This window comes from Sus scrofa, chromosome 18 (genome assembly GCF_054392235.1).
Source record: "Sus scrofa isolate SSC_HxYL_T2T_F1_AM1 chromosome 18, Sscrofa_HxYL_maternal_Yorkshire_Landrace_v2.0, whole genome shotgun sequence".
In the NCBI taxonomy this organism is placed as follows: domain Eukaryota; kingdom Metazoa; phylum Chordata; class Mammalia; order Artiodactyla; family Suidae; genus Sus; species Sus scrofa.
The window spans coordinates 50,293,821-50,320,757 of record NC_139400.1 but is presented as its reverse complement, the minus strand read 5'-3'; the positions used below and the strand labels follow the sequence as shown (position 1 = coordinate 50,320,757).

Here is a 26,937-nt window from a genome sequence, read left to right as displayed (position 1 = left end):
TTAGCTTGGATCTGGCATTGCCGTGGGCTGTGGTATAGGTCGCAGACACAGCTCGGATCCTGTGCTGCTGCTGTGACTGTGGTGTAGGCTGGTGGATGTAGCTCCAATTCAACCTCTAGCCTGGGAATGTTCATATGCTGCGGGTGCAGCCCTAAAAAGCAAAAAAAAAAAAAAAAAAAAAAAAAGAAAAAAAGGAGGAATGGAGTTGGTCAAGGACTGGCAAAAAGGGGTAAATAAAGGCAGCCTCTGTGTTTAAGCTGTGCCTGGGTTTACTGCCATTAAATACAACCAACAGTAAAAGAACAAGAGGCAGATACTCCAGCTGGGCACGTGACCTGAGTGACCAACCCAAACACATGCTCCTCTAAATGGCTTGTTTACAAATCCCTACGCTGTCAAGGCTCACAGCTCTCTGCAGGAGGACGTTCCACCCTGACTGCAGACTTCTCCAGGGCAGGGGAAATATGTATTGTTTTAACTCTTCTTGAAGGTAGTGCCATGCCTGACAAACAGACATGCTCAACAAATTGCTAGTTTTTCATTGAAAAGAAGTGAACTGAATAAGCCTGAGATGGATGACAGATAAGGGTATAATGATGAGTAGGAAGGCTCTCTCCACCCTTTTTCTAATCTTGATTTTCACAGTGTGAAATGAACAGAAAATTATACGTACATTGATTTTGTACGTATTCAACAGCAAAGTACGATGCATCAAAAATGGATGCTCCCCATGAAGAAGCAGCCCCACTGTGCATTGCTTTTTCTGGGACTAAGCTCCCAGAGAAAGAGCACCTGCTATCCATGCAGCTTCGACAAGGTCTGTAAATCTCACTCCACACTTCTGCTCCTGAACTTCAAATGTCCTAGACTTGTTTTGTTGTGTTTTGGTTTTGTGTATTTGTTTTCAGTGTGAACTAAAACTGCATACGCATTTGAAACTAAACCTGAAGACTACAAAGTATGTGAAAATGAGGGTCTAAAAACAAAGTGTGAGAAGTCAGTCTGTATTGGTCCGATTTACACGACTCTTTGTTTATGGTTGCTTTGCATTGATTCTAAATCTGTGTTGGCTTTTTAGAGGCCACAAACAATAAACTCACTCACCTTTTAAGAGTGACTGATAAACTGAAATATCAACCACCCAACTAGTGATTGGGAAAAATATCTTCCCCCAACTTGAGAGAATTCAAGAAAATATAGACATTAGTGCCACCGCCTCACCTGCCCCTTAACCAAAGACTTCTTACAGCTCCTGGAGGGGCAGCCATGGGGGTTCCAAAGCCTAGAGTGTGTGGTGTATTAATTCAAAGGAATGTATTTACTCTAAGGGAAGGTACAGCAAAGAATGTTTGAGCAACTGCATTCTCAATAGGAGATGCTGAGGTACAATAAGGTGGCCTTACTTCTCTTGCAGGTAGGTGGAGATGCTGCAGAAAACCCTTTGGTAAAAAGATAATTGCTTTAAGAAGAGGCTTAGAGTTTGAGTTAGCAGGACTGGATTCAAAAAATGTGTTCAGCAATCACAATGCTTATCACAACCTGAGCATCTATGAGGCAGATCTCATAAGAATCTTGATTTCTTTACAGCCTGATTCAACTACCATCCAAGCTCAAAAGTAAGCTGACTTGGCTGAGCAGAGAAATGGGATTCAAGCCAGATTTTCAAGTCTCAGAAACTCTTCTCAGGCCACCCTTCTATGGAGTCAACTGTATAAAAAAAAAAAAAAATAAGGTGGCACTGTAAGCAACAGAAAGAGTTGTAAAACTCTTTCTAGGGAAGAATAAATATGGTAAAAACCAAACCCAGTTTGAAATGTTTCTGTGGGGCTTATAAGTGGGTCCTGGTTTTGTTTTGTTTCTTAATAATGAGGAAATACTAAAAACGAACAAATGTTATTTTAGAGATAAATGTTAGGATTTATCCAGGCATGGTTTTCACTGCGCTAAGTGCCTGACATCTATTTTAAATGGTTACCACCAACACCCCAAAGCACAGATGCACACTTTCTCCTTACCCCAAATGATAAGAGGATATGAGTATATTAGGATTGTTCCAAATTAAGTTTACTGTATATAATACCAATGCTACAGCCCTACTCAGATGGGTGGCTGGTTGGATGAATGAATGGATGGATGATGGGTGGACAGAAGAGACAGACAGATGATAGAATAAATTTATGGGAATATAACTTCCTGAAACCTTGCCTATGCCATGATCTAAAATTTACCCATTTGGTCCAAATATACAGAATAAGAACAAGCACAAAGGACAGCGGTTCTTAGGTTCAACCTTTGTGATTTTTCTTTGTCTTTTCTTTTGATCTTTGGCATTTGCGCTATCACCGAGAATAAGGACAGTGTTAACTTTTATTCTTTAACTTTGCCTCCTCTCTCTTCCCTTATATAGAACAGTCTTTCTTTTCAAACTTAAACTATGTGAATAACTGTCCCAGTTCTTCTAACACCGCCCAGAGTATTTTACCGCCATTCCCCTCTGTATTAAGAGCCTAGTACTTCAACACAGAAGGACACAAGACCCTCAATGCTCCAAGTACCCCAGGACCAGGCCACTCTTAAGAAGTGAGTAAATGTCAGGCATCAGCAGCTCCTGCCCCACCTCTGGATCAGGTGAGGGTAGAGTTGTCTGCACACAAGAGTTTTGTTTCTGGTTTGTCTTTGAATTTGCTACTTTTTTGTTTTGCTTTGTTTTGTTTTGTTGGTCTTTTTAGGGCCACACCCACGGCATATGGAGGTTCCCAGGCTAGGAGTCCAATCAGAGCTGTGGCTGCCGGCCTACACCCACAGCCACAGCCACACCAGATCCAAGCCACGTCTGCAACCTACACCAAAGCTCACAACAATGCCGGATCCTTAACGCACTGAACGAGGCCAGGGATCGAACCTGCAACCTCATGGATGCCAGTCAGATTCGTTTCCACTGAGCCACAGCAGGAACTCCTGAATCTGCTATTTTTTGAGCCAACAAAACACCAGCGAGTGTAGAGACCAAGGAAGTCTTTCAGCGAAAGTGTGGCTGGGATTTGAGACCTAAAACATTCTGATTGTTCTTCATGTTTTTCTCAATTTTATTAGTTCAGGAATAACAATAAAAGATTCCAAATGAATGGAAGGAAAAAAAAATGAACATTTACTCTCCTGTTTTCACTGTGGCTCCAGGGCATAGAATAAAAATGGCATATATTGGAGAGGGCTAATGTTTATGAAATACAAACTATTGTCATTTGGAGAGTAGGCTGCCCTTTGGTGAGGAAGGCTAAGAATAAAAACAGAGGAAGCTTTGATACTTGCTTGACATTGCATTTTTCACAGCTCTCCTAGCTTGTGGGTGTCTAGCAAAGAAATGGCGTTAACAATGGAGACATCGCTAGCTACTGGCTTTGGCACATATTTCAAAGGCAGCTGTTATTTTAAAGAAATTTTTTATAATGTTAATAGCGTTTCTTTGGATAAATGAATTGGTATTTGTGTTTCTCCAATCACTTGCAAAGAATCTGAGAAAATACAATTTTTCTAGGGAGAAAACAGATAAATATTTATTTCATGAATACTAAGAAGTTATTTTTAATCCTGACCATCAGTATTGAGGAAGAAGAAAAGACAGATCACATTTCCCCAGTAGTTCCAAAATTATAATCCTCTCTGTCAAACCGGGTTCCTTTAAAAATACAATGGTACATTAAGAGTGTAACGAAATGTCTAGAAGATAGAGTGAAACAATGAAAGCTTATATACCAATAATTGCAAGGGAAAGGTTGTTTAAAAAGATTAATTTCATCATTAGCAAAGAGTACATAATATACTTTGATGTGACAGTTCTACTATGTAGTTATTTGGTAAGAGACTGGAATCTAAATGGCTATGTGAAAGCTGGGAATTGACTTTAGAAGTTTGCTTTAGTATAACGCAATTCAATTATTTTAAACCCACCAATCTTACATTGTATTTTATATGCACATACACACACAACAGATATACACATATATATACACAATACACATATATATGTATACACCAATTTCAGTTGGTTTGACATTGTAAATGTGAATTTCAACAACACAAAACCTACAGGATAATAACAGTTACACATCACTTTGTTCCTTTATATTTATAATCTACCACACGGATATTTACTATATATCTGCCTTGAAAAGCACAAGGATATTCACTGAACCTAAAACTATATATATATATATAATGCACTGGTTTGAAATGGATGCTTTTAACCAAAAGAGCTAACTGTTCTGATTCATAGTGACTCATCAAAGCTAGAACCACGTGGATGCCAGGGGTTTGTATTTCCAGGCTCTCAAGAGTATAGTCTGTAGCTAAAAGGGCCAAGGAGATTTTTTGAGTTTACCCTATTTGACCACCTCCAACCCATATATCATGGATTGGTTAATAACTTTCCCCAAAATCCATCCAAAAAAATTATGTTGTGTTTCAACATTGTTGCACTGACAATATCTTTTTTTTTTTTTTTTTTTTTTGGACAGTGTCCACAGCATGTGGAACTTTCTGGGCCAGGGATCAAATCTGCAATACAGCAGCAACCAAAGCCACTGCCATGACAATGCCAGATCCTTAACCTGCTGAGCCACATGGGAACTCCGATAACTCTAAACGCATATGCTACTGAAGTGTATCCATCAAAAATTTTAAGCAACAAAAGCTTTTTAGAATTTAATTATGGGATCTTATCTAGATGTATAAGAATAACAGGCATTTAAAGATAATATTGCAAAGCTCTCATCCATTTGTTAACTTTCGGCTGTTGTCCTTTGACAGGGACATTGCAGGGGAGGGTTTAGACACGTGGGTTGTTACTCTATGTGAGGAACTGCAGTATAAAATGTTTTGAAAAACACATATTTCAGGGCTCTTTCTTGCTAAACCACAGCATTTTCTAATTGTTGATGCTCTGTGTGTTGACTTATATAAATTTGTTAAGTAAATGGGTCACAGGAGTTTTCATGGATAAACAGCTAAGGGAAATGGGATATTAATCAGAGCATGTGTTGTTATGATGACTTATCTTAATTGGGACCCAGGGCACTCCAGATGTTTGGTCCCTGTACACTCATGGAATCCCACAAGGATGCTAAATTCTCATGTTGAAGGCAATTCCTTCATTAAAGAAACTGACCTACTTCTGTGAATACATAGAGTTACAGTGAGATATCACCCCAGAACTAAGAAATAATGTTATCCTCTGAGAGGGAAATAAGTAAAAAACTCAAAGGATAGGATTAACTATTCGTAGAAACTACCACAAGGCAGAGATGTTGACATCGGTGGCATAATCCACAGTGAGGTCTACTGCAAATCATTCATTGCTAAAAACAGTTAAGCACCACAGCTTTACAGGGTTCATTTTAAAAGTGAATTAGAAGGGATTCAAGATTATTGCTATAATAGCACTGTCTTGGGTATGAGAAGAAAGGACAGGGTACCAGCTTGTGTTCCCAGAACTGTTCACTGTCTCTGACATATCCTACCCACCACAGTTCATGATCTGGGCATATTTTCAGGGGTATGCAGAACTTATGATACTATAGGAGGCTAATATGTTAGGCAAAGAAAACAAGAAAGAAAAAATTTGAGGGCATCACTCTTAAAAACAGGGTTATCAGGATCAAGGTCCAGACAAGTCCAATCCAAACCAATCCAAGTCCAAGGTCCATCCAATCAAGGATGACTGAAAATGAACGAGAATGAGACTCTATGCCAAGACAGCCACATATCCTGATACTGAACATAGGATCCAAAAGGAGACTAGAAGTAAAAAGGGTGGCAGACAGGACTGCCTCTTGCCCTGTCAGGATCTAGGATACACAACATGGTTCCTATTCACTCTTTTTGGCAGATCCACCCAAATGATGTTATACCTTGAAGTCCCAATTTACCACCTAACTCCCCTTACAGTCTCAGTTTACCAAACAACTTTCTGATAGGATTTGACTTTCCAAGTAGGTTTTCCTTCAGGAGAAAGAAACCACTCACTGGCCAGTAGATGTGAGCATTCCAGTGTACAAGGAGGATATAATTCACAGGAAACTGGCCATCAAAACCACACACGGGTCACGAGTATTCATTTTACTGCCAACAAGTCTTCTACAGCATAATCTCCCCTTCATTTACTGTCAGTATGGAATTCCTTTGTTGGACAAAGTCAAAAATAAGACTCCGTGTACATGTGGATCTATTTCTGGATCTTCCATTCTATTCCATTGATCCACTTATCGCTCTTGATGCCAGTGCTATACTTCCTTGATTTTTATAGCTTTATAAGTCTTGAAATCAGGCCTCTTTGTTTAGTCCTCTTTCTCCTTCTTTTCCAAAGTTGCTTTGTCTATTCTGAGTGCTTTGCCTTCCCATACAAATTTTAAAATCACCTTGTCAATTTCTACCCAAAAATCCTATGAGGAATTTAATTGGGATTACATGGAATTTACAGATCAATTTAGAAAGAACTTAAATTTCAACTATCTGTAGAAAATCCCCAAATATTTGGAAACTAAATGATATACTGTTAAATAATCCTTAGATCTATGTAGAAATAAAAATAAAAATTAGAAAATATTTTGAACTGGGTGTGAATTAAAATATAACATATCAAAGTTTGTTGCATGTTACCAAAGCAGTACTTAGAGGGAAATATACAGCAATAAAGGCCTGTATTAGAAAAGGAAAAATATCTCAAATCAATGATATTAACTTCTACTTTAAGAAAAGAGAAAAAGAAAGGCAAACCAAACTCAAAAGCAAGCAGAATAAAGGAAATAATAAAGATCAGATCAGACTTAATGAAATAGAAAAACAGATGGAAAATATAAATGATAGTGATTAATTAATAAAATTTAACCTCTAGACAGATGATCAGGAAAAAAAAGAGAATACACAAATTACCAATATAGAAAATGATAAAGATAACATCACTAAAAATGCTATAGCTATTAAAAAGAAAATAGAACAATATGAACATCCTATGCCAAGTTAGTTCCATTGTGACCTCTGAACAATTTGTGTATGACTTGAGTCATTTTAAATGTATTGGAATTTATTTTATGTCCCCAAATCTGATCATTTATAAACGTCCTATGTGCGCTTGAAAAGAACGTGTAGTCTCATACTGTGGGTGTTCTGGGAAGGCTAATTAGGTCAAGCTAGTGTCATTCAAGTTTTCTTTTCCTTACTGACTTTCCATCTACCTAGTCTGTCAATGATTGAGAGAAGGATATTAATATTTATGAATAAAATTGTGGGTTAATGATAAATGGGCAAAAGACCTAAATAGATATTTTTCCAAAGAAGACATATGAATGGACAGCAGACACATGAAAAAAATGCTCAATATCACTAATTATTAGAGAAATGCAAATCAAAACTACAATATGGTACCCACCTCACACTGCTCAGAATGGCTATCATTAATAAGCCTACAAATAGCAAATACTGGAACGGGTGTAGAGAAAAGGGAATCCTCCTGCACTGCTGGTGGGAATGTAAATTGGTACAACCACTATGGAAAACAGTAAGGAGGTTCCTCAGAAAATTGAATATAGAACTACCATATGATCCCAGCAATCCCACTCCTGGACATACATCTGGACAAAACCACAATTCAAAAAGATACACGCACCCAGATGTTCATAGCAGCACTATTCACAATAGCCAAGACATGGAAACAACCTAAACATCCACCAACAAATGAACAGATCAAGAACATACAAACACTGGAATACCACTCAGCCATAAAAAGAATGAAACAATGCCATTTGCAGAAACATGGATGCAACTAGAGATTCTCCTACTAAGTGAATTAAATCAGAGAAAGACAAATACCATATGAAATCACTTGTATGTGGAATCTAAAACACGTCACTAATGAACCTATCTACAGAACAGAAACAGACTTGCAGACATGGCAAACAGATTTGTGGTTGCCAAGGGGGAGAGGGTAGGGAGTGGGATGAAATGGGAATTTGGGGATAGTAGATGCAAACTATTACATTTAGAATAGATGGGCAATGGGGTCCTGCTGTATAGCACAGGGAACTGTGTCCAATCTCTTGGGATAGAGGGATGGGGAATGATACGAGGAAAAGAATGTATAATACTTATGAGTGGGTCACTTTGCCATACAGCAGAAATCAGCACGACACTGTAAATCAACTAGACTTCAATAAAAATGTATACGCAATAAAGAATGGTGAAAGTGAGAAAAATTAAATTGTGGATTGAAATTTTTTACATTTCATTTCATGCATTTTGGTGCTAAAATGTACAGGATTATTGCAAATAGTCAATTATTTACATAGTCATTTAAATAATAAAAATATTGTATATTTATCCATCTAGACACCATTTCTCGTATTCTATTTCTCTGTGTGGGTCCATATTTCCAGCTGGCATAGCTATCCTGCTGCCTTTCTTTAACATTTCTTGTAGTGTAGGTTGACCAGTAATGAGTTCTTTCAGTTTTTAATATCTGAAAGATATTTTTGCTGGTATAGAATTCTTGGTTGAATTTTTTTCCTTAGCACTTTAAAGATGTTTCACTCTTTTTTTTCTTATTTCACTGTTTCTGATAAGATATCTAATGTTATCCTTATCTTTGTTCATCTCTACACATGTATCCTCTTTTCTCTAGTTGTTTTTGAAATTTTCTCTTCATTACTGGTTTGGAGTAATTTGATTTCGACATGCTTTGGTGTGATTTTCTTCGTATTCCTTGTGCTTGTGTTTTATTGAACTTCTTAACCTATGGATTTATAGTTTTCATCATCTGGCAAAATTTTAGCCGTTACTTTTTCAAATATCTTTTCCTCCTTCCTCTCTTTTTTACTTTAGAGACTCCAATTATACACACACTAGACTGCTTGAAGTTGTTTTGCAAATCATTGATGCTCTTTACAATTCCTATTCTTGTTTTCCTATTCATTCAGGCATTTTCTTTTGTTAATTCTCACCACTCTTTTTTCCATAATGTCTAATCACATGCAGTGTATTTATCATTAATCCATCCAATGTGATTTAGTCAAAACCTTCCAGTGTATTTTTCAAAAAGACACTGTAGTTTTCATCTCCAGACATTTGATTTTATCTTTTTTATATCTTTCATGTCTCAGCTTTCAAATATATGGGCTACAGTTATAAGAACTACTTTAATGTTCTTATGTAGTAATTCCAGCATCTGTTTCAGTTGTAGGTTGATTTCCATTTTTATCCTCTTATTACAGTTAGAATTTCCTTGTTTCTTTGCATGTCCAGTAATTTTTGATTGGATGTTAGATACTGTGAATTTTAGCTTGTTGGGTACTATATAATTCTGCATGCAGTATACATGAACTTTATTTGGGGATGCAAGCTATTTGGAAACACTTTGATACTCATATCTTGATTTTAAGGTTTGTTAGGTGAGACAAAAGCAATACTTAGCCTACAACTAATTACTCCTCTGCTAAGGCAAAACAATTATGAGTATTCCATCCAATTCCCTTTAACTTGTGAGGTATTCACGTCTGGCTAGTGGGAATAGGCACTTTTACTGTTCAATGTGAAATGTTCCCTCAAAACTTCATGAATGGTTCTTTCTTGGTCTCAGGTAGTTTCCTCACTGTGTGGGTCAATCAGTACTCTGATGAATACTCTTCAGATTTCTAGAGTTCTCTCTCTGCAGCTCTAACCTCTCATATTCTATCCCGTTAATTATAGCCACCGTGGTCTCCTTGGATCCTGAGTCAACTCCTCAATGCAAAGAGTCCATTGGGTCTGCCTGGAAACCCTCTCAATGCAGTGAGCTAAGGCAACTGCACGGCTCGCTTCCTTTGTTCCTTATTTCTTAGAGAGTACTGACTTCACTTCTTGATGTCCAATATTTCTTGATGTCTTCATTTCTCTAAAATGATTCTTCCACATACACTGTCTTTTCTTCCTAATTATTTCAGGTGGAAGGGTAAATATAATTCTTTTTCTTATTTCTTCTTAAGGCCACATCTGCAGCATAGGGAAGTTCCTAGGATAGGGGTCAAATCGGAGCTGCAGATGCTGGCCTACACCACAGCCACAGCAATACCAGATCCAAGCTGCATCTGTGACCTATGCCGCAGCTTGTGGCAATGCAGGATCCTTAACCCACTGAGCAAGGCCAGGGCATCCTCACAGACACTATGCGGGGGTATTAACCTGCTGAGCCACACGGGGAGCTCTGGTAAATCTAATTATTAGCGGTCTTCCTTGAAGAAGCAGATGTCCATGGATTGTCTTTTGTCCACTCTTTACACTCTTCACAACTGACTTAAATTTCATGAACCAATATCTTTAAACATTCTAATTCCTAGAACATTCAATAAAGGAAAAATTCTTGCTCAGTTCCCTCCCTGGGACTTAGAAAATGACCCTATGGGGCCTAATTATAATCAATCATTTGAGAGGCACAAGCAGTGGCTATATCTCTTATGTCTCTGTTTAATGGAGTCAATGAAAGTTAAGGGCAACTTCATATTTCTGGGCAACTATAAAAAGTATAGCTATGCGGTGTCCAACAGGACTGAAAACACACTGAAAATAATTCATTCATGTAGTACCCCATAAGTCTTCCAATCTGACAGTGTAAAACTTTAGGCCCTGAGAGAATCTTGGCTCGGAAACCTAGGTCTTTTTATGTTAGTACATTTCTCCCTAAGAGTAAGCAAGGTATTTTCAAAGAGCATTCATTCTTTGAAGTCAGTTAGAAAATGAGGGCTGCAGGGTACCAAAGAGTACTTCAGTAGCCTGGCAGAGATAATGGATGACTGCAAGGTGCTCATTATGCCAGGATGTAATTTACCCTTTCAGCACGTGCTCCTTCCCTCTGTGTGTGCCTGAGCTCACTGGAGTGTGGGAATAACCAACTGGTCCTGTTTCCACTGGGGTTTTTTCGGAATGCACACAATGTTGAAACTTCAAAACACAGTGGGTTTGATCACACTGGGCACTGAGAGGGTGTGCTTGGATACGCCCTCTCAAAAACGAGAGCTGCTCCCCAGGGTTGTATTAAGGCGAGGAGCATTAAAAATAGTTAAACTGACTCCCCCTGGTCATCAGAGGTAATAAGAGCCATTAAAAAGAAATGTTCAAAATGTATCTGTTCCTAGTTTCTAAAATTCAGTATGTCTACTGATCTACGTATCACTTAAAATATTTTCCAAGGAGTTTTAATGAACAAAGGAGAAGAGGTGTGTGAGACTGATCAAATTATTTTTTACTCCAGACGACTAAAAAATAACTCTAGTCTTGATATGACTTGGGGCTCAGATAAAACAAAGTACTAAAGCCCAATGATCTAAAAGGTCTGAAGATCCTGAAGCAATGATAATGACTGATGTCATGTTAGCCCATCAATGAAATTAAAATATGAAGTTGTCCATGCCCTAACTTGCAAGTATATGGACACACCAGACCCCATCTGAAACAGTGGAAGGTTGGCGTTATGGAGGAAAGGGGGATAGGCAGAAAATGTCCCTTCTTTATTTACTGCATCCTGTTCACTGCCCTATGGGATCAAGAATTCTGGTCATTAAAGAATCAAGCTTTAACTTATTTGTACTCTAATATCACTTCGCCCTGCCAAAACCCACACAGTTTAATTATTTAAAATACTGTTAATAACTCAGCTAGAAAGGACACGGGTAAAACAAAAGGGCTTAATGAAGGTAACACAACTTAATCCATAATGCCCACACGAATGCTTTATAACTGATATTTGTAGCACAAAACGAAATGCTGTGAGAGTCAAGACCTCAGGTTAAAGATTTGGGAATTGGTTTATTCTGGGCTTTGATGCTGTAGGAATTCAGATGGGCCAGTCCCTGGATGGAGCATGGGTCAGGTGGCCAGAGGCTGGATTTATAACTGACATCCTTGTCCTCTACTGTACATATTCTGGTTTGTGCTACATTGACGTGGGTCTAATAATGTCGAGTACTTGAACAAACCTTGCCCATAACATAGTCTAAGAGACCATCATTCTCGATTCCATTTTATCTCCATGTACTTCACATCTTGTCACAACCATTCAAGGAGGGTATATATTAAGCAAGTGGTTTCCATGTGCATAAACAATTTGGTAAAAAATTGAACATGTCTGTTCCCCAGATATTATGTGATAAGACACCTGGAATTAATCATTTGAATAATTTTCAAGGAAAGAAGTGATTCCACGCATATGGGTAAAGAGCATATACAATGGCTTAGAGATGAGAGCTAAAGGAGATTCTTTCTTTTTAATAGATGTGTGAGGAGTTATTCTCAAATTTCTTCTTAGTCTTCAACCTGATTATCCAGCATTTGTTCTTCAAGGGCATTATAACCAAACTATTTAAAGAATAGCTAAGCATCCAATAAAATGTCTCCAGGGAGGTATGGTTCAAAAAGTCTGGGGCCACGACAAAAACCACTCCCTAGAAACTTTCATTTTCGGTTTAATATTAATATCATATGTATGGGGAATAACTAGGAATAAGCCCACAATTTAACCGAAACAGGAGGATTCTATAAAAGGTGAAAGGAGTTTTCTCAATCTGATGGTCCAAAGTTTGGAAGGTAATGGAATTTGAACTTTCAGATTTTAGAAAGAATGGAATGCCATTTATCAAAAGTAAAAGCAGTGCTCTTGAACCCATGACAATACAGGTTCATTCTAGCTGATCTGGGATTGTCATCCAAAGCTTGCCTTTAAAACCTGCTTTTGTTGACCCAACGACTTTCCACAGCTCTGTACGTTCTTCAGTATGTGGGCCTCCCAGCACAGGGACAGCACTCGCCAGATTTCTCTTCTTGTTTTTACTGACAGCAGTAACTCATTAAAGGTTAAAAAAAAAAAAAAAAAGTGAAAACTGAAACCATGAAACATTTCCCATGTATGCTGCATAATTCACAAAGACTTATATTCCATGCCATCATAATCAGCACGCCCAGAATCAACTTTTCATAAAGTTTAAAATGAATAATGGCAAGGGGGAAAAGAAAGCGTATAGAATGCATTTGTGATGGAGAAAGTGTGGTGGAAAGAAAGAGATACGACGATGATTTGTAAATTATTGAGAATGGGGTAATATGCTCTTTAAATGAATGTTTTCTCAGGGTCTAATATAAGCCGATATTAACAACCACAATTTCAATTTCAGGTGTAATTCTAACAAGCTTGCATTAAACTGCACACTTTACGGAAAAATATAATGCGAGTTATGCTCTTACCATCTGCTTTCTTGGAATCATTTCCGACATTGGACTGATCCTTCTTGTCTGTCTTATTTTTACCTTCTTTCAAGTCACCTGAAAGTAATAAACATGACAAACGGTGTATGTATAAAGCTAAGAAAGAAGTTATAAGTATCTTTAAACCTGTCCAGGTGAAAAAAGAAAAAGAAAAAAAAAAGTGCAGGATAATTTTAGTGTAAATATCGGGAAATTGGATTAGGTCCTGGACATTGGATTATGATGCGGAAATTAAGACTGAAAGTTCATGTTAAACAGGACTGTACTTAAGTCAATGGTGTTTATTTTCCAAGGAAGGCAGTTCAGCTTTATTGCTCTGCTATGGAGTGAGGGAAAACCTAGGTTAATATAAATTCTATCAACGAAGAGCTACTACGTAACTTCTATGTGTTTTTCCTTATTTGCAAAATGGAGATAATAGTATTCTTCATAGGCATAATATGAGGAAAAATGCATTTAAGGTATTCAATGTGATATCTGGCACATCACTCAGTGATAGCTGCTATTCTCAAACAGAGCTGTAAATGGTACTTTAATTTAATTTTATTTTTTGACTTTTTGCCTTTTCTAGGGCTGCTCCCGTGGCATATGGAGGTTCCCAGGCTAGGGGTCGAATCAGAGCTATAGCCGCTGGCCTATACCAGAACCACGGCAACATGGGATCCGAGCCGCGTCTGCGACCTACACCACAGCTCACGGCAACGCTGGATCCTTAACCCACTGAGCAAGGCCAGGGATCGAACCCGCAACCTCATGGTTCCTAATCGGATTCGTTAGCCACTGAGCCATGACGGGAACTCCCTGTAAATGGTACTTTAATATCAACTCTTCAAAATATAATATGTAAAAGTTAAAAAACACTCAGCACACAAATGTAGAATGAACACATATCAAAAAGTTATTTAATTCATTTATGAGGGAACCAGGAAGACAGGAAGGATGGTTCCAAGAGCATTTGAGGAAATGGGTATTTCGAGGTATTTTTAGAAATATGTTAAAACAAGATTGCTGGGTTAGAGACAAAACTGGTTGTGTTCCACGGGGCAATAAAACCCTAACTGTTGGTGTTACCTCCTCCAAAAATCTACAAGTTAGCACATAATATCCCAGTACTGGGGCTTGGGTCAAATAGTAAATGACAAAGTTAAACACGGTCATGTTCTTCTAAAGCAGGGGGTCAGCAGATTATGGTCCTGGAGCCAATCTGACCTGTTCCTATTTTTGGAAACAATGTTTTCTTGGAATATAGGCACTCATTCATTTATATATCGCCTAAGACAATTACACGATCTTTAGGGGAGTTCCCGTCGTGGCTCAGTGGAAATGAATTCAGCTAGTATCCATGAGGATGGGGGTTCAATTCCTGGCCTCGCTCAGTGCCTCAATGATCCGGCGTCACCGTGAGCTGTGGTGTAGGTCGCAAACATGGCTTGGATCCCACGTTGCTGTGTCTGTCACGTAAGCTGGCAGTTGTAGCTCTGATTTGACCCCTAGCCTGGGAACTTCCATATGCCGCAAGTGCGGCCCTAAAAAACAAATAACAATAATAGTAGTAATAATAATCTTTAGGCAGGTCTGTTAGACAGTATGCCAGTGCGACACTGAAAGGACATGGCATCACCTCTCACAGATTTATTCTCAAGTTTTGGATATTTTTCTTACAAATCTTACTGATGACAGCTTTCTTTTTAGTGTGCATAAAATCAAGAACGGATTACTACTAAATTATGATATCATTAAAGCAAAAAGACCCTAATTATAATTGCAACTGGGAACAGGGGAGCAGAGCCCAAGGAGGAAGGGGTACGTTTGTACATTTATCCTTTCTTCTTTCTTTGTGCCAGGCAGTGTGCTAACTGCTTTGATTACATCATTAAATTCTTTTATTCTTTTTTTTTTTTGGCTGCACCTGCAGCATATGGAAGTTCCCAGGCCAGGGACTGAATCTGAGCCACGACTGTGACTTATGCTACAACTGTGGCAATGCCGGATACTTAACCCACTGCACCACAGCAGGAACTCCTCATTAAATTCTTACAGCAATCCCGTTTTGAAGGCTTTATTTTGAAAGCAGACAAATTCATCAAAGATTAATACACTAAGTGATCAGTATACTGAATAACAAAGTCACCATAGGATTGAGGATGTTTTCCAAGTTTGAGTTTTTCCTCGATTTCCCTGCAGACACTCTGTCACACCCTGGTCAGCCCTGCTGTGTTGAGAGCAGGGGGCTGCCTGCCTGCCTGTGTTTGACACACTCCCAGGCCCCATCCCTGCCCCACACTTTGCAAGTATCTCCCTCTGGCAGCAAAACTGCTTCTATTGGCTACTTTAGATCTGGTTTGCGCCACTAATTTGACAGTTTTTGAACAAATGACAGACTGATCTTTCTACAATGTGATTTTGCTTAAATAGTAAATAGACTTACAGAGAACTGATGTGAACTCCTATCCTCATCCCCCTTTTATGACTACAGAACCTAGAACGCAGACAATGCATCACACTATGCACAGGTGGTCTGACTTGGAGCCTAAGCTCTCAACGACTATGTTTTGCAACTTCCCTAAGAAGCTTAAGTTTTAGATTCCAGGCTTCCCATTATTGCTGCCTTTAAAAAAAATTTTTTTTAATTATTTTTGTCTTTTTAGAGCCATACCCACAGCATATGGAGGTTCCCAGGCTAAGGGGGTCAAATCAGAGTTGTAGCCCACTGGCCTACACCACAGCCACAGCAACACCAGATCCAAGCCATGTCTGCAACCTACCCACAGCTCACAGCCACACGGTATCCTTAGCCTGTGGTGTGAGGCCAGGGATCGAACCTGCGTCCTCATGGATACTAGTCAGATTTGTTTCCACCGAGCCATGACGGGAACTTCCTATGGATGCCATTTTTAAATGCCTTTGGCCTCCAGATTTCTAAAGAAAATAGTACCTAATTCAAGACCATTCTGGTTTGCAAGATATTCTACAGAAGTTAAAGTGGAATTGGATAAATTTAAGCTAAGTTAGGAGTCAATAAACTCTCCAAAGCACACAGTCATCACACTTTACTACCACCCATGGCCAAAAGAGATGGATTCCTTGGAGATCCCATAGAACAGTCCAAACGCTTGCTTTTCCTTGTTTAAAATTTCTGGATGCAGGAAATTACCTTGAGCCTTAGAGTCAAACTAATTCCCTGCAGAAAAGTGGTCTTTCTTTCCTAAATGAGCCTTCACACCCCTAATGCACAATACTTTAAGCTTTCCGGGTTGCCCTGAACTGGAGCTTTACCCACAGCTGCAGCAAGCCTGGGATGTCTTCCAGAAGTCAGCAGGAGCGGTCAGATGTGCCGGATGCTAGCCAGCAGCCCATGGCAGCCTGCCTTCTCCTTGATCAGGGCTGCGGAGGCTGAGAGGGAAGGTGCCTTGATGGACACCAAAGCTTAGGGGTTCCCATGACTCCTGATAAGGAACCAAACTTCTAGAACCCCACTTAGCCACTGTCCTTTAGCTTCATCCTGGAATTATCTTGGGTGGCCACAATGAAGGGTGCCGGGAAAGTGACACATGTTTCTTTGATGATGTTCTTTGAACAGAATCCATTAGGTAATTTCCCATGGGTTGAATATGGATTAACGGCAATGTGAGCTGTTATTCAATAAACGGGGAAACAAAAGAGCCTTTCTGCAGTTATAAATCATTTTAATTAGGCTGTGGTGGCACGGTCCTGAACCACCATTAGCTTTTCTTACTATTGCTCAAAATTGATTTCTTTTCCCACCTCTTATTTAATACTTCATTTTTAGCGGAGGTGGGGGGGGCTACTGCTTATGTTGGGAAAGAAACACAGTTGTGAATCAGCCCAGCCTAGCTGAAGACTCAGGTTCCTGTTTGTTTCTTTCAGGCTCTCCCTAATCATCTTCAGAATAAATTACTGCCACCTTTGCCCTGTCTAGGTATTTTTTTATACCCCTCTTGTAGAATGTATAACCTCCTTTGTAAATGGCATGTTCTATTCACTGGTTTATCTCCTTGACCGGATCAGGGGTTTTAGCAAACTCTGGCCCATGGACCAAAACTGGTCCACAAACTGAGAATGGTTTTTATAGTATTAAGTGGTTGAAAAAAGAGAAGCATATTTAATGACAAGGAAGTTTGAATTTTCATAAATAAAGTTTTATTGCCACACAGCCATGCTGGTTTGTTCACATGTTATCCGTGGCTGCTCTTGCCTAAAACGGGAGTGTTAAGTAGTTGCAACAGAGACCTATATGGCCACAATGACTAAAATATTTACTATCCGGTCCTTTACAGAGAAAGTGTGCCAACCACTGGAATAGACAGATTATAAGCTTCTTGCAGGCAGTAGCTGAGTCTCAATAGTCCTCTGGGTTCCTCTTCTCCCCCTTGGTACCCAACCTCGCAAACAGGGATGGGCTGGTTATGGAACACAGAATTCGGACTTACATATTCCTGAATTTGACCTGAAATCTCTACTTAATGGCTGCTTGATCTTAAGCAAGTATGTAACCTCTGAGCCTCAGTTTCCTCATCTGCAAAATGGAAATGACTGTACCTGCCTCATGCAGTTGTTAGGATTTTTTTTTTTTTTTTTTTGGTCCTTTCTAGGGCCACACCTGCAGCGTATGGAGGTTCCCAGGCTAGGGGTGTAATTGGAGCTATAGTCTCTGGCCTACCCCAGGGCCATAGCAACACAGGATCCGAGGCGTGTCTGTGACCTACATCACAGCTCACAGCAACGCCAGATCCTTAACCCACCGAGCGAGGCCAGGGATCAAACCTGCGACCTCATGGTACCTATTTGGATTCATTAACCACCAAGCCATGCTGGGAACTCTGGATTTTTAAATGACTTGATGTGTGTAAGATCCCACATACAACCTCTGGCACATATTCAGCCTTCAATAAACATCATAATGACTGTTTTTTATTCAGGGAAAGATATTTTAAACTCATTTCTTAAAAGAAATAAAAAAAAGTAGGAAAGAAACACATCTTGCTGTTTTCACAACCCTTGACATATTCCTCCCCTGGGAAGGAGAGACTCACCAGAGGAAGAGGTGAGTAGGCACAGCTTAGCCCCGCCACCCACAGCTTAGCGCCGGCACCCACTTCTCCAGCCCCCTTTGACGTGTATGTTCTAGGAGACACACAGCTTTTCTGCTATTCCAGAGACAGCCTGGGAGGGGGGGCGAGGCCTGAACCCGCCTGCTCTGTTGGTATGTGGCTGGCTCAGCTCAGGGCAGGGCAGGTGTGTGAAGAAGCCCCTGGGCTCAGCAGACCTCGTCTGTGATTTCCAGTTCAGCCCCAGTTGCGGTGGCGCTAATATTTTGATCACTTTCTGCTTTTGGTATCTTTCTCTCCGTTGTTCTCCCCTCGGGAGGAGCACAGAGGAGGGTTTTGCACTGTCCTCTGAAACTCCAACAGGTGTTTATAAATTCTTATTAAATTGAACATATTTTCTGGACTATGATGCACTTGAATCCAAAGCAAACTAGTTATGAGCTGGCTCCAGAACCTGGCTATTGGGGGGCTGGACAAATTGGATGATGGCTTTCCTTGCCTCTTGGGTGCTCGTGGGGCTTAACCTAGAGGAAATCATGCAAAGACCTTGGAACAAATACGAGCTAAAAGATAGGAGCTACTATCATTATTGCGTGTATTAAAACACTGTTTTCTGATTCTACATGTGCTATATGTTAATTGCAAAAAAAAATGATAATCAGAGAGTGTGGTGCTCAGCACTTTCTACGTATTTCTCATTTACTTGGGTGTATAGCATGACAGTGAAGACCGTGGCTCCGAGCAGCTCATCTGGACCTACAAGGCAGTTAGGAGAGTGAATATGGGAAGAGAGAATTTAAAACGGCATCTGATGTATAATGTACAGGGGCTAGCTGTTTTCTGTCGTCGTTATTGTTCGTTATCATTACTATCGGATGCTCACAAGTGGCTCATGCTATGAGCAGGTATTATTATGCACATTTTTCAGAGATAGTGGAAGGTTAAGTGACCTGACGGAGGCCAGTAAGAAATAAGAGGCACAGCTATGACTTGAATCCAGGTTTCTCTGACTGCCAAATTACCTTGCCACAACCTGGCACTTGAAAGGTTTGGTGTCTCTGAATTTCCTTGTTCTCCCCTAAACAGGGTAACTAATTCCATGCCCCTGTGCCTTGGCTCATCTTATTTTCTCTGGCTGAGAGGTCCCTGTATCCCCCCAAATTACAGCAACTAAAACCCAGCTCAGGGAGCTCCCTGGTGGTCTCATGGTTAAGACTTGGATTTTCACTGTTGTGGCCCAGGTTCAATTCCTGTTTTGGAGACTGAGATCCCACATCAAGCTACTGCACGTCGTAGCAAAGAAAAGAAAAGAGAAGAAAAAAAAAAAACCCAGCTCAGGCATCACCTCTTCTTGAAGATTTCTTTGGTATTTACTGTATCCTGCAATCCCCAGACCTAACAAAACCAGTCTCTTTTCTGCACATGTCTGTTGGGGACTTCTGAGCCACTACTGTCACTGGTTCAGGATAAATCCTGAGGCCATTAAATATAAGAAGTCATCCTGGGGCCAGCTCATTCCAGCTTGCCTAGAACTTCTCTGGTTTTAATACTGAAAGCCCTGAATCCCAGGAAACCCTTCAGTCCCAGGCAAACTGGGATGACTGGTCACCCTAAGGTACACACTTGTTCACCTACAGACGTATGGACCGATCCTAGGGAAGCAGACCCGAGGCACACATGAGCTCTAGCGCTGCTAGGGGGACGTTACGTACAGGAGACTGCTTTTCCATTCATCCATCCTGGCGCTAAGCACTCAGGAATGTGCTGGGATGGCTAATAGTCATTTCCCTGGTGGGTAGGCAGACACTGGCCAGAGTCTCCAGAACAGCTGGGAAAGGCCCCAAAGGTATAAATATCCCCAGAGAGAACAGGGCAGGCAAGCTTCTGGCTGCTTTGGATGGGATTCTAATGGCATCCACAGCCCAGGGAAGTGTGATGGGCGGCAGCCGGATGGTCAGGGCAGCCCTGCTTGGCGAGCTGTCCTCACAGGGGCAGTTCTTTGCCAGTTTCCATTCATCACGTCATTAACACCCGAAAACAGCCTTTAGGCAGCTCGATTCTACTCACCATTCTGTTGCTTTTCTCCTGCCGACTTCTCAGCTTTGGGATTTTTCCCATGAGGGTTGTCGCTTTTGTTTGTTCGGGTTCCATTGACGGGGTGAGTCTTCGCTTCCCCAGAAGCCTTTTTCTCAGCTTTGCCAGCTGCACCGTCTTCCGCCTGGCTCTTGGCTTCCATTTCCTTCTGCTTCTCCTCTGCGGCCAGGCGGGCCTTTTCTTCTGCTTCTTTCTTGGCTTTCTCCTCTGCAGCCAGGGCAAGGAAAGGAGCCAAAAAGAAAGAGGTCATGCCATTAAGAGGACTGTCTCCTTGAACAAAAACAAGAATTGGTATGGGGAACTGATACACCAAAAATAACCTAATGTGTTTACTGAGTGTTTGGGGCATAATTGTGGTTCATTCAAGCCAGATCGGATGTAGATTCAGGAAACCAATAAAATCGATTCACGGCAATGACATTTCTGAAAACAGTGGGTTGGAAAAAGGGGCAGGGACAAAGTAAGAATACAGATAATAATACTTAATAAACCACTGCAAGAACTGGCGTTGCTAATATTATCATCAATAAGTTCTCTTGAGTGTATCCTTTATGCCAGGTATTCTGCTATGTGCTTTTCAAGGGTGACTTCCTCTCAGTCTCAACCTCGTATAGTAGCTATTATTGGAACCCTATTTTACACATGTGGAATTGAGGTTCGGAGACATTACAAAACTCTCCCACAGCCTCAGTAAAAACTGAAGTTTCATCTACGTTTGCTTAGGATCTGGAGTTTAAGCATTAAAAAATTGATCACAAAATCAAAATAGAGGGAAAATAACCTCCACTAGAATAACCCAGTTTAGGGCTACTGTCTATGCATTTAAAAGTACAAAGAGGGTAATTAAGCCTCACGAAAAAATATGGTCTTCAAACTGACCAAAAGATGAGAGATGGCCTTTAGTTTGGCCAGGGACCCTGGTCTGGGTCTTTCCCTTGAATGAGAGGATGTCAGCCTTATCGCCAGTTTGGTTGACTGTGAAAGGGTCTGTCTCTGTGTTTAATCAAAACCATAGCATAGGAGTTCCCATCGTGGCCATGAGGATGCAGGTTCGATCCCTGGCCTCGCTCAGTGGGTTAAGGATCGGGTGTTGCCATGAGCTGTGGTGTAAGTCGCAGATGTGCCTTGGATCTGGCGTTGCTGTGGCTGTGGTGTAGGCCGGCAACTAGAGCTCCAATTCAACCCCTAGCCTGGGAACCTCCCTATGCAGCAGCTGCGACCCTAAAAAGACAAAAAAAAAAAAAATAGTGTAACTGCCTATGTCCATGAAGGGGGGGGGAACCCCAAAAAAACTAATACAATCATTCAACTAATATTTATTGAACAGCTACAATGTCAAGGACCATTTCAGGCACTGGGCAGCATAGAGCAGCAAGCAAGAAGACTTATAGAGTAAAAAAGACCACAATTAAGCAAACAAATCACTAAGATAATTTCAAATGGTGAAAAGGGCTATTCAAAAAAAAATGTAGGGAAGAATAACATGGCTGAGCATGAGGGAAGGAGGGAGCCGTAGGGAAGGAGGTGGAGAAGGTGACATCTGACCAGTCCTGAATGATGAATTGCTGCCCACGCAATAATCACGAGAAAGAGCACTCTAGGCAGAAATTTGAAAACGTAAGACTGGAATGAGCTTGGTATGTTCAAGGGACAGTGAGTTGGCCGTACGGCTAAAGCAAGTTTAGTGAGGGGTTAGTGACAGATGACATGGTCAAAGGACCAAGGACACGCAGGGGTGGGAACATGCAGAGCCGTGGAGGCCATGAAGCGGAGCCGGGCGGTGGGAAGTACCACACGTGGAAGGCACCTAACAGAGACCAGTCCTCCCCCGGGGTCTGGAGGCTCACTTGCTTAGCAGCTAATTCACTCAAAAGGCCTTCCACCCTCCCCTAGGAAAAGCATTATCGCCTTCCTCCTCTAGCTGTGTTACAAATATCCCACACCTCATCACCAGGGGTGCTCTTTATGTCCCTTAGTGAGCCTTGGCCCTGAAAGCAGGTGGCCTTCATAGATGACAAGTGTGTTTTTAATCTAATGGGCACCGGAGCAGTTATGCACGTGATCATGGTTCCCTGTGTTTCAGCTGCGAAGGCGCACAAAGCCCAGACCTGGTTCCAGGTTCCCGTGTTCACGGGGCTTTTCGGCATTACATTTTGTGAATGTCTGTGATCTCTGGCTTCATTTAACTCTTCCTGCCCTTCCACGTGCCTGGCTCAGATGTCCTCCTTAATATGCTGGGAAGTTTTCATTCATCCTTTCATTGATTCATCCATGCACCCAACCAAACCGATGGCCTGGCCTCACCCCAGACAAGTTAAATCAGACTCTGGAGGGACAAGGGCAAGAGTAGGATATTTTTAATGCTCTCCAGATGATTCTAACATGCAGTCTGGATTGACAAGCACTGATTAAATTTTAAATATTTGCCATTCAATATTTCATGACATTCTACTTCCCAACAGGATGTATTTATAATTTACGATAAAAAGGTAAGGAAATATCTCTTGACAAAAATCACATAATTATGTGCATATACAGTACAGTATGTCTTCCGACTTCTACTAAGGGGTACAACTAAAGAGGAAAAGAATGCCCTTACAGAAGAAGACAGTGAGATGGCATTCTCAGGAGGCTGCAGGCCCACAGAATCCTCCCCAGAACATTCGTCCAGACTTCCTCTCATCCTTCTATGAGTGCACTGAGGACAAAGGTCTAATGTCATCTCTATCACTGAATTTCCAGTGCTTGATCCAGCACCTGGCATCTAGCAGATGCTCGTGGGGTCTTTGTAGACTAAATGAAATGTATACGATGGGTGTGAGTCACCTTATCTACCAATGAACCTGACCTGGACCTATTCCATCATCAGCAACCCAGACCGGAATACAAGACAGGAAGTACACACACGATAAAGTCCTATCCTGAAAGAATCAGCCATTTGACCAATGTTAGTTTCCTTAACCACTAAAGCAGGTGCGTAAAAGAATGACTGTACTTACTACACAGCGACGGAAAGTGGGCCAAGGGGGGGGGGGAGAAAATTCATTCACACTCAGGTATCAGGTAAACCAATGTATATACTCCCCTCACAGGATTCCCACTGAATCTGTGGCAAACGTTCAACCTTCAGAATATCCCCAAGTTAAAAGCAATTTGGATGGAAGCTGAAGGTGTTAAATTCTGGTTTGCGACAGGAGCACAAAATATTATCTGAGCAAGAAAAATTCATTTGACAACTGAGTCAGACCAATTTTCTAGGAAAAAATCTGGCCAAAAAAAAAAAAAAAAATCCCGGGAGGTGGGGGGCACATTTCAGACACAAATCTGTTTGGGCTCAGTGACAACTGACAGCAGGCAATTAATGTTTAAATCAACGACTGGTAGCTCTTAGGACTTCACATTCAGATCCAGTATGATTCCTTTCCCTGCAGCAATTGTGTTCCAGTGAATGGTTCTGAAATGCCCTACAACCTGTCTTCTCCACTCCGGTTTCTTTCTCACCTCTCTGAAATATCTCAAATTAGTGTGATCAGCCCCCAGCACCAGTGCTCCTACTCTCGATAAGTACATAAAAACAAGCAAACACATAAATTCGAAAAATACACTGACAGGAAGTACATCTGTTCCACTGTAATCCAATCCCCTTGTATTTTCAGGGTGAAATTATTAATATACATAAAATCTTTCCTACTTTAACACAAAGCAGGAGGTAGAACAATTAATCTGTACATGATAACAGGTTCCAAAAATGACATATATGCAAAGAATTAACTTTTCAGGTTTCAGATTTAGCATCTGTGACACTCCTAGGCTCTAGACTAGCAGAAAGCAAACGTTTTAGTTTAATCCCGTTTCCTTCTGCTTTCCATTTCAGACTGTCTGTGGCAATGTGATCATTATAAAAACAGCCAAAATGGCCTAAAGCAAGCAGCTAAAGAGTTAAGGCAGAGCAGAGACCCTCATGGCCCATAAATTGCATTCCTCCTGAGAGCTGGTTCTATCCTATGCTGAATGTCTGTGCAGTCTTGGAGAAATGCATTGATTTCTTCATTTAATTTGCCTTTCTGAATAAATGAGGCTATAGGTTCTTGGTTTAAAATGGTATTGGGATAATTATTCCTTAGTATGATTTTCTGAAATGACTATTTCATCTACAAAAAGAGAGAGAAAGAAAAGGAGAGAAATTAACAAAACAACCAAAACGCTATATGAATTTTGTATAGTAGACTTTCGATTATGTACAAGAACGCAGAAAGGTACTTCTAGATAGTTAAGGACTCAGAAGATGTTCCCATCAGACCTTTCTACAAATTTTAGCCAAAGTGCTTCAGCTGACAGAAAAACCCAATCAATGTTAAAAACTCAGAATGAGGAAAATGCATTAATGATGTGCAGTAAAATTAGTAGATTATAGAGTTCCCTGGTGGCGTAGCCATTAAAGATCTGGCATTAACACTGCTATGGCTTGGGTTCAATCCCATGCTGCAGGCATGACCGAAAAATAACAAAACAAAATCCCCAAAATTCATAGTGTTAAATAAAAACCATTGTCAATATAAAACTTGATGTATACGTCAGAAACAATATTAAAGGATAAGTTAACTGCAAAGTAACAATTTACTTATAGTCTACCTAAGTTGAACCTCTCATACTATTTCAATAAAAACTGAGTGACAATAGAAAAAATTTTAAAAAATTCAATAAACTTCTCAGCATTTGAAAAGGAGTATCATAATATACTATTTCATATTTATATATATATAGGAAACGAATTCAATAAAAAAGATAAAGCTAATCTCTAGTAAAATAAAAACAGGATGTATTTTATTTTATTTTATTGTCTTTTTTTTTTGTCTTTTTAGCTATTTCTTGGGCCACTCCCGCGGCATATGGAGGTTCCCAGGCTAGGGGTCTAATCGGAGCTGTAGCCACCGGCCTACACCACAGCCACAGCAACGCGGGATCCGAGCCGCGTCTGCAACCTACACCACAGCTCACGGCAACGCCGGATCGTTAACCCACTGAGCAAGGGCAGTGACCAAACCTGCAACCTCATGGTTCCTAGTCGGATTCGTTAACCACTGCGCCACGACAGAAACTCCAAGGATGTATTTTAAAAGACCATAAACAAAGTTAAGAAGCATAAGACAAACTGACTAACTGGAAAAAAGTAAGGCAGAAACTGCAATACAATGTAGCCGATTTAAATCATACTTCCTAAGAATATTCAATATAAAAATAAAATCTTCAAAATAGATACAGAGACAGAAAATACCATATTACATATGATCCCTATTTAAGGGCAAATTTTTACCTATATAAATACACACAGCAAATGAAGTTAAAAAGAATTACATCAGAATTTCAACAATAGTTATACTTGGCTGGAAAATTTATAAGGGTTTTTATTTTCTTCTTTACATATTTTGTTTATATTTCAGCATTGCAATGTAAACACCTGTTATTTTTACACCAGAAAAAAACATGTTTAAAAAGTATTAAACACCAAATGGAAACTTATCAATACTGATTAGACTGGCAATGTTATACCTACACATCTTTGGGAATAATAATTTTCAGCTCTGAGAGCTGTAAAAAACATGGATTTAATTTTTCAAACAACTATGCATTCTGGCCTAGCTAGCTTTGTAAATCAAGTCGGTTAATTAAACCAAGATTTTTAGATCCAATTCCACTTCTGATCAATTTAATAACAACATATATTCAAGTACCCCACACAGGGCAGCCTTGGATGAAATCAGGGTTTTTCTGGCAAAAAAGAATAACGAAGAACTATGTCTAGATACTCATGTCGCAACAGAAGAAAGGGTGGGGGAAAAAACTGTAACTGCAATGTATACATCTAAGGATGACCTGACCCCCTTGCTGTACAGTGGGAAAATAAAAAAAAAAAAAAAAAAAAAAAGAATAACGAGCACAATAGCCTGGGATGGTCTAGTACAAACCAGTCGCTGATGGGAAAATGATGTGGACTTAACACCAGTTAACCAGCCAACAGCAGCATTACTGGGAGGCTGACAGTGTTACAAGATGTTAACTATAGGTTGGCATTTTGACCTCCACCTTCTTAACGTTGCATTCAAACAAACCTCTAACTTTCTTTTCCAATGTTTGAAAAAAAACAACACCTACCACTTATCAGGCACTAACCACGTGCAGGCTCTCTTCTCAGTGTCTTACACATATAATTTCTGTTCTTTGCATCAACTCTGTGATGTCTATTATCATAGCGAATTTTCAAAGGGAATTTTCCCAAAGAATCTACCTGAATTTGCCAAAGCACACAGGGTGAGTAGGGATTCAGTTCTCCCTTTCCCCAAGGAACTTCTGCTTGGATAGCTAATCTATCCTCCTCCAAAAGAGACAAAACCCAAGGGCTGTGCCCTTTGTTTACACCCTCTCCCCTTGCTCCCCGTCTCCAAATACATCACCTCCTTCGGGGTACAACCTCAGGCAGCCCTTCAATTTTAGCTGA

General features: G+C 40.3%; 1 protein-coding gene across 16 annotated transcripts in view; it reads right to left on the bottom strand.

The window, feature by feature from the left end:
* PDE1C (phosphodiesterase 1C) overlaps positions 1–26,937 on the bottom strand; it is a 609,477-nt gene that overhangs the window by 36,758 nt on the left and 545,782 nt on the right. For all 16 annotated transcript variants that reach the window (XR_014834316.1, XM_085005901.1, XM_085005902.1 and 13 more), the window contains 2 exons: positions 20,415–20,648; positions 13,258–13,335 (listed from right to left, as the gene is read on the bottom strand). Coding sequence is in view for 15 of the 16 variants with exons in the window: in XM_085005901.1 (XP_084862027.1) it covers positions 13,258–13,335; positions 20,415–20,648 (312 nt within the window). In the remaining variant the exon portion in view is untranslated. The remainder of the gene's footprint in view (positions 1–13,257; positions 13,336–20,414; positions 20,649–26,937) is intronic.